Here is a 9,316-nt window from a genome sequence, read left to right as displayed (position 1 = left end):
GAACAAAATAATCGAATTCTTTAATTAAAACTTTTATTAAAATTATTTGGTCTGTATTTGAAGATTTCCTTTAATAAATTTTAATGGCCCTGTTTGTTTTATTATTCAATGTTAAGTCTATGAGATTTTTGTATTTGAACAAAATAATCGAATTCTTTAATTAAAACTTTTATTAAAATTATTATGGTCTGTATTTGAAGTTTCCTTTAATAAATTTTAATGGCCCTGTTTGTTTTATTATTCAATGTTAAGTCTATGAGATTTTTGTATTTGAACAAAATTAATCGATTTGAAGATTCTTTAATTTTTAAAACTTTTATTAAAATTATTTGGAACAAAATCTGTATTTGAAGATTTCCTTTAATAAATTTAAATGGCCAWCATWATTTTATTATTCAATGTTAAGTCTATGAGATTTTTGTATTTGAAAAAAATAATCGAATTCTTTATTTTAAAATTTATTAAAATTTTATGGTCTGTATTTGAAGATTTCCTTTAATAAATTTTAATGGCCCTGTTTGTTTTATTATTCAATGTTAAGTCTATGAGATTTTTGTATTTGAAGAAAATAATCGAATTCTTTAATTAAAACTTTTATTAAAATTATTTGGTCTGTATTTGAAGATTTCCTTTAATAAATTTTAATGGCCCTGTTTGTTTTATTATTCAATGTTAAGTCTATGAGATTTTTGTATTTGAAGAAAATAATCGAATTCTTTAATTAAAACTTTTATTAAAATTTTTGGTCTGTAATGTTAAGTCTTTTTTTGTATTTGAGATTTCCTTTAATAATATTTTAATGGCCCTGTTTGTTTTATTATTCAATGTTAAGTCTATGAGATTTTTGTATTTGAAAAAAATAATCGAATTCTTTATTAAAACTTTTATTAAAATTATTTGGTCTGTATTTGAAGATTTCCTTTAATAAATTTTAATGGCCCTGTTTGTTTTATTATTCAATGTTAAGTCTATGAGATTTTTGTATTTGAASAAAATAATCGAATTCTTTAATTTAAAAATTTTATTAAAATTATTTGGTCTGTATTTGAAGATTTCCTTTAATTAATAAATTTTAATTCAATGTTAAGTCTATGAGATTTTTGTATTTGAACAAAATAATTATTATTCAATTTTAAAAATTATTATGGATTGTATTTGTATTATTATTAAATCAGATTTTTATATTTGAAAAATAACTATTTGTATTATACAATATCTATATTATTTATGTTTTATTTTTTTATTTTAAATAAATTTAAATTATTACCGTCAATACCGGATCCATTGCTACAGATTGCCAACAATTGTGGACTATTAAGTCGTCTAAGACTACAAATCTGTTACGATTATGAAGACATTGATTTGAAGGCATTTATCCGGACATTCAAATCAGTCAAACAAATGCATCGTTTGAAACGTCTGGATCTGGATATGGTTGGCGAAAATGATTTGGACAACAATGACATTGATTTACTTGAAAGACATTTGTCGTCGACACAGATGACTGATCTGCAGTTAACACCGAAATGTTGGCCACAGTTAACACATCTGAGAATTGGCGGTAAAATTACAAAACTAATAGTCAATCAGCCGTTTATTGCCAATCTATACCTAAATCTACCGCGACTTCAATATCTAGAAACCTATATCCGTTTGATGACAGTAGTCGTCGACAATGGACCCGAAGTATTGCAGTTATTGACAACAAATATGTCGTCAATGCAGAGACTTGTCGTCCAGAGTCTAGTGTTAGACAACATTACTGATGAACTGGTGTTGAAAGCTATGGACAGTTATCGGTCTAAATTGAAACTGATTGAAATTACAGCCATTGATTGGACACAACCAAAGCCTAGCCAACCATACGATATGACTACTGATTCGTATCGACTCATATCCGTATCCAAGTAATTAAGTGAACAATCAATCAGTCAATTATGATATTAAATTGAATAAAAAAATAGATTTAAAAATCATTAAATAAAAAGATAAATTATTTAATATCTTTATTACAGATATAATCATATAAATAATTTTTTTAATCTAAGTCTTAAATACAAAAGTTATTATATTAAACAAACTAATTAATAACCGAAAAAAATAATTTGAAATTAATTATTAATAGTTTAATAATTAAATCAATTTTATAAAAATTATAACTTATTTAAAAATTTAAAAAAATAAAATTATGCAATAATATATATAAATATTTTTTAATTTAAAGTAAAAAAATAAGTAGAAATTAAATTCAAAAAAAAAGTTAAACAATCAATCAGTCAGACAGTCAATCAACAGATCAAGCAATCCATCAATCAATGGTTATGTCATCGATAACGAAGAATTCGACAAAAGATCTACGAAATGGTCGAAATCGGGAATCGTTTGATCAATTCGGCGATGATTTGGCCGAATTGATACTCAGTTATCTACCGGTCTATCAATTGCTTAAATACGAGTCAGTGTCCAAACAGTTTCAACAGTGCAGCTCCGGTAGTCTAACCAGTATTCATCTGCCAACCGAATGGATCAAACATATATGTTATCGGTATTGTCAATGTTGAGATACACCCGAAGAAAAATTTGCCAATCATTTGATGAAAAAGTTTCCGAAAATTTCAAGAGTAAAATACTATGAAAACAACAATCAAGTATTGATGACAATCGGCAGCCATTATCGACAACTATGGCCACAACTCTGTCGTATCGATAATTGTATGACAATTTAGAAGGAATACTCGAATCGGTGACCAACTATTGGACACCAATAGCCTATTGCCTGTCGAACATATGATACGTACGCTGAATATGTCGACCGATTTGGTAATCCGTGGACCGAAAACATGGCTCAAACAGTTCAGCCGATTAGACAATCTGACGGTTAAGCGTATCGGCAATGTGTTTGCCGATGACGACAGTAATGAACTATTGGTTAAGGGATTGCAATCGTTTAGAACCGATTTGCTTGACCCTCGGTTTGTCGACCAGTTTCGGACATTTATCGCCGCTAACTATGGTCTCAAACGATTGGACACCAATTATATACACTGTTAGTGGTGGCAGTAGATCTAAAACTAAATTATTTATTTTTAATTTTTTACAAAAATACAAAAAAATTTTAATTGTTATCAATTGATTAGATACGAGACATGTTTTTCGGCCATTTGGACCCGATGTTGACCACCGATCTGGACCAAACTTTCATACTATATTCTGTCCACCAATGCGGTTCTAATGACATATGTCCCGTCCCGATCGTTGGCCGTTTACCGAAATAGCGATTTTTCATAAAAGTTAACAAAAAAATGATTGTACTGTACGTATAGTGTAACCAATGTATTACATACATGAAATTGAGAGTAAATAACGATAAATCGGTAAATAGTGGCCACAATGTTATGATCCATCTAGTTAGTACCGCATACATAAATGCTATCTGCTCCCGAAGTTTGGTCCCGATCGGTGACCATCTTCGGATTCAAATCGCCCAAAAAACCTATTTTGCTAATACATTAAAAACGCATACAATACATTGTAATCACGGGACGGGCAATATTGACCCGAAAACATCAATATACACGACAGTAATGTACAATAGACAACATGCTGGCCATCTGAATACTGTCCATAATATGTTGGTACGGATGTTGTCCGATGTCCGCTACCCAGTTATACAGTGATATACCGATCATTGTGATCTGATGGCTGGCCAAGTGATCTGAGTGGTCAATTGTGTGACAAATTAGAGGCCAATTGTATATTTCCAATCTCTTGACTTCGGGCGGTTAACCTGTAAGGAGTTATCGGTAATGTTTTACTTTTATGGCGCGAAACCATATAATGAAATCAGTAGATGATGGCTTTTGCGGCCCAAGTAGTGGCCACAATGTTGTGACATATCTGGTCAGTACCGCCTACCTATTTGCTACATCATATTGAAAATTCATTCCAATCGATGATTATCTTCTGGCCAAAATTACCGTAATACCGTATTTCTCTTATACATACTGTATAATACAGTATTATTATCACTAAACGGACCAGTTTGACCCGAAAACATCATTGTAGACAATTATGTTCAACAGATAACTTGTTGGCCATCCGAATACAAAGGATAATATGGTGGTCTCATGTCTGTCCGATTTCCGCTACCCGAGTTATTCCTGACCGAAGAAAATTCTTCGGGAGCTTCTGGCCGGTGAACGGGTCAAAGGCCTGACTTTAGTTTTCAATATGAGGATCATATATGTATGGCCAACAAGTGGAAAGTGTCAAACTTGCCCCGCCGGTCCACTTATCGGGAATTAAGAAGTATATATATATATATATTAATTAGATTTTAAATTTATTTATTCTTAAAAAAAATTAATAAAAATATTTTTTAATTTAAAGTTTTGATCGTTTGGTCCCGATCGGTGACCATTTTCGGGTTCAAATCGCCAACAAAAAAACCGTATTTTACACATACATTACAATAGTGTATAAACTATTTTAATCACGGGACGGGCTATTTTTGACCCGAAGACATGTAGTTTTTAATTTTAATTAATTTTTTTGTTTATTTGTTGTTATTGTTGTTATAAATGTTTAGTAAATTTTATTTAGCATTCAATTCAATTGGTATTTATAATCTATATTATTATTTTTCAATCAATCAATCAATTGTTTATTAGATTTGATTTTTTTTTTTTTTTTTAATTCACTTAATTCACAATCATATCAATTACCGTATATATAACAAACCAAACAACAAAAATAATACACACAACAAAAAAATCTATAAAATATCATTAATAATGTTAAACTCAATTATTATAATTATTATTATCAATAATTTTTTGTTTGTTTGTTTGTTTTTTCTCTATCTATCTCTCATTTTTTATTCAATACAATACAATGTATTTTACATCATATGTAATAATACTAATAATAATAAAATTTTTTTTATATAATAAAATAAAATGACTTATGTCTTCTTCTTCTTCATCTTCTTCAGCAATAAGACTCTTCTTCTTCTTCAGCAATAAGACTCTTCTTCTTCTTCAGCAATAAGACTCTTCTTCTTCTTCAGCAATAAGACTCTTCATCTTCTTCAGCAATAAGACTCTTCTTCTTCTTCAGCAATAAGACTCTTCTTCTTCTTCAGCAATAAGACTCTTCTTCTTCTTCAGCAATAAGACTCTTCTTCTTCTTCAGCAATAAGACTCTTCATCTTCTTCAGCAATAAGACTCTTCTTCTTCTTCAGCAATAAGACTCTTCTTCTTCTTCAGCAATAAGACTCTTCTTCTTCTTCAGCAATAAGACTCTTCTTCTTCTTCAGCAATAAGACTCTTCTTCTTCTTCAGCAATAAGACTCTTCTTCTTCTTCAGCAATAAGACTCTTCTTCTTCTTCAGCAATAAGACTCTTCTTCTTCTTCAGCAATAAGACTCTTCATCTTCTTCAGCAATAAGACTCTTCTTCTTCTTCAGCAATAAGACTCTTCTTCTTCTTCAGCAATAAGACTCTTCTTCTTCTTCAGCAATAAGCAATAAGACTTTCTTCTTCTTCAGCAATAAGACTCTTCTTCTTCTTCAGCAATAAGACTCTTCTTCTTCTTCAGCAATAAGACTCTTCTTCTTCTTCAGCAATAAGACTCTTCTTCTTCTTCAGCAATAAGACTCTTCTTCTTCTTCAGCAATAAGACTCTTCTTCTTCTTCAGCAATAAGACTCTTCTTCTTCTTCAGCAATAAGACTCTTCTTCTTCTTCAGCAATAAGACTCTTCTTCTTCTTCAGCAATAAGACTCTTCTTCTTCTTCAGCAATAAGACTCTTCTTCTTCTTCAGCAATAAGACTCTTCTTCTTCTTCAGCAATAAGACTCTTCTTCTTCTTCAGCAATAAGACTCTTCTTCTTCTTCAGCAATAAGACTCTTCTTCTTCTTCAGCAATAAGACTCTTCTTCTTCTTCAGCAATAAGACTCTTCTTCTTCTTCAGCAATAAGACTCTTCTTCTTCTTCAGCAATAAGACTCTTCTTCTTCTTCAGCAATAAGACTCTTCTTCTTCTTCAGCAATAAGACTCTTCTTCTTCTTCAGCAATAAGACTCTTCTTCTTCTTCAGCAATAAGACTCTTCTTCTTCTTCAGCAATAAGACTCTTCTTCTTCTTCAGCAATAAGACTTTTCTTCTTCTTCAGCAATAAGACTTTTCTTCTTCTTCAGCAATAAGACTTTTCTTCTTCTTCAGCAATAAGACTTTTCTTCTTCTTTTTTTTGTCCTTTTTCTCGTTTTTCTTGTCATTTCCAATATAATTATCACTAACTGGTATCGACTTTGACGACAAATCTTCAACTATTGTATCGCCAATTGAAATGTCTTTACTATTATCGCTAACTGTTTCCAACAATTTCTTGTTTATCAATACATTATCATCAGTGGATAGTTTATTGTTGTCATCATCAGCAGTAGTGATGTCCAGTCCAGTGACCATCGATTCATCGATGGTAGAGCTCATGACTATCGATGTCTGTATTGGTTTTGACGACACATCCAATGATGACTTGTTTTCGTCAACCATTGTTGTTGTCATCTCTGTTTGAATTGTATTATCAGAAACATTGGTATCAGTTGTTGTTGTTGTTATGGTAGTAATCGTAGACTTGACATCACCTGAATTAGTGTCAAAAGTGTCCTTAGTTTTGGTCGTCACTTGTTTTTCTTCATTATTTGTCTTTTTCATGTTTTCTGACGATATCAACGACGACTTCTTTAGTTCGTCATCTTTAGCCAAAACTATGACTTCTTCAGACAATTCAATCGCTGACGACTTGTTCGCTAAATTCTTGTCTAATATAATGTCATTATTTTTGCTGCTATTTAACAAAGAACTGGAAGAACTAGTGTCCAATTCGTCAGTTATTTTTGTTGTCGACGACATTGTTTGCTCAACTGATGGCACATCCGTTGATAATAACTTGTTATTGTCATCAACTGTTGCCGCCGTCGACGCTATTGAAGACCTCTTTTCGTTAGTCATATCTTGTTTGACATTGTCATCGACTTTCATCTGCTTATCTGTTGTACTATCGCTGCTAATGTCTGGCAACAGATCTTCACCACCACTACCACCACTACTAGCTTTCAATGGACTGACCGATGATTGTATGATTTCAATGGTTGTCTTCAATTGATCACCAGATTTAGCTACGATATTGTCAGCCAAGACACCAATATTGACATCAATATCTGTCGTTGTTGTTGTTGGTGTTGTCTTATCTATGCTATCATCTGATGATTTAGCCATCAAATCGCTGGACATTGTTTTCAATTGATTTTTATTGTTGTCTTTATTATCTTCACTAATCAGTGTACTGCCCGAAGAAGAAGATGAAGAACTATCGCTGCTTTTTGTCGATAATGTTGTCGACAAATCATCTGTTGATTTTTGTTTCGGCAAATAATCGGTAATTGTTTCACTAATTCGTCGTTTGGCGTCAATTACATTGTCGTCATCATTACTGATCACTTTGTATGTCAACGATCTATCGGCTGAATAGTCGTCATCGGCGGCGACGACGCCAACAATGGTATCTGATTTTTGTGGCGGCAATACTGATATATCGTTAAACTTTAGGATCACTTCCTCTTCTTCTACTTCTTCTTCTAGTTCTCTAACATCAGTAGCAGAAGTCTTCTTATCTTTTGCTATACTGTTGTCATCAGCTTTAAAGTCATCAACAATTGATTTCGTGTTGTCTTTAGACGAAACTATTGGATCAGTTGTTGTTGTTGTCGTTGCGGATGTGTTTTTGTTGTCAATTGTTGGCAACTGTTGTGGCAACGAATCTGTTGTCAATTGTTTTGGATCTGTTTTAGTATTGTTATTATTATCGCTAAATTTCTGGACATCTTCTTCGACAACAATGGGTTTGTAGGCATCGACTGTAGTTTTAGTCGTGTTGTTGTCTTCTGTGGTCTTGACCACTGGTTTCTCCGATACTGGTTTTGACGACATGTTTTCAATGCCGCCAACAATGGTATCAATGGTTTTTGTCGACAACGACGGTATGTCTTTGACATCTTTGTCATCATCAGTGGTACTAATATCTACTGATTTTATAACTTCTTCAACATTTGACAGACTATTATTATTATCCTCTTTTATCTTCTTGTCGTTTACTATACTATTATTTTTATCATCGATTGTTGTCGACTTTGATACCAATTCAGCGACATCTTTGTCGTCGTCTAGTTGTTGTTGTTGTCCGACAATTGTTTTTTTTTTAATCAGTTGTTGTCGTTGTTGTTGTCGATACTTTGTTTTTGTCATTTGTTTTCTCAGAAACAATAACTTTACTATCACTTAAAGTCGTTTTCTTCACGACTTCATTGTCTTTTTCGTCATTAGTAGGCATTGATTCAACGTTTACTATATTTGTCTTCTGACTTATCTTCTGTGGTAATCATCATTTCCATCTGTTGTCACTAAAATATGTTGTTTTGACGGCAAGTTTTCATCTAAGATAATGCTATCATCAGTTTTTTTAGTCGGCATCGGTATGTCTGTCACCACAATTGAAGCAAATGAAAATTCAATAAATATTTATTACAAACTAATAGACTATTAGTTAGTCAATCAGTACTTATATAAGTACAGGTTATATCAATATGCAATATCAACAGGCAATATGTTTTTAACGGATCTTAATAGAAATATCTATTCATTTTTTAATGGGTTAAATGATTGTTAATTCCTTACTAAAGACTAATAGAAAAATCTACTCATTTTTTAATACGTGATTGATTCACATGTTTTTAACGGATCTTAATAGAAATATCTATTCATTTTTTAATGGGTTAAATGATTGTTAATTCCTTACTAAAGACTAATAGAAAAATCTACTCATTTTTTAATACGTGATTGATTCACATGTTTTTAACGGATCTTAATAGAAATATCTATTCATTTTTTAATGGGTTAAATGATTGTTAATTCCTTACTAAAGACTAATAGAAAAATCTACTCATTTTTTAATACGTGATTGATTCACATGTTTTTAACGGATCTTAATAGAAATATCTATTCATTTTTTAATGGGTTAAATGATTGTTAATTCCTTACTAAAGACTAATAGAAAAATCTACTCATTTTTTAATACGTGATTGATTCACATGTTTTTAACGGATCTTAATAGAAATATCTATTCATTTTTTAATGGGTTAAATGATTGTTAATTCCTTACTAAAGACTAATAGAAAAATCTACTCATTTTTTAATACGTGATTGATTCACATGTTTTTAACGGATCTTAATAGAAATATCTATTCATTTTTTAATG

General features: G+C 31.3%; 1 protein-coding gene across 1 annotated transcript; it reads right to left on the bottom strand.

Annotated features, from left to right (window-relative positions):
* Positions 1 to 6,195: 6,195 nt before the first annotated feature.
* On the bottom strand, positions 6,196 to 8,392 carry LOC128960777 (serine-rich adhesin for platelets-like). Its single transcript, XM_054306910.1, has 2 exons — positions 8,335 to 8,392; positions 6,196 to 8,225 (listed from the first exon to the last, which is right to left on the bottom strand). The coding sequence occupies exons 1-2, from the start codon at positions 8,390 to 8,392 to the stop codon at positions 6,196 to 6,198; spliced, it is 2,088 nt and encodes a 695-aa protein (XP_054162885.1).
* Between the last annotated feature and the right edge of the window lie 924 nt (positions 8,393 to 9,316).

Source organism: Oppia nitens, unplaced genomic scaffold (assembly GCF_028296485.1).
Source record: "Oppia nitens isolate AA-2021 unplaced genomic scaffold, nextdenovo-longstitch-racon4-pilon3 scaffold53_pilon_pilon_pilon, whole genome shotgun sequence".
Taxonomy (NCBI): domain Eukaryota; kingdom Metazoa; phylum Arthropoda; class Arachnida; order Sarcoptiformes; family Oppiidae; genus Oppia; species Oppia nitens.
The sequence above is the reverse complement of the archived record's forward strand: the minus strand, read 5'-3'. Positions and strand labels throughout refer to the sequence as shown.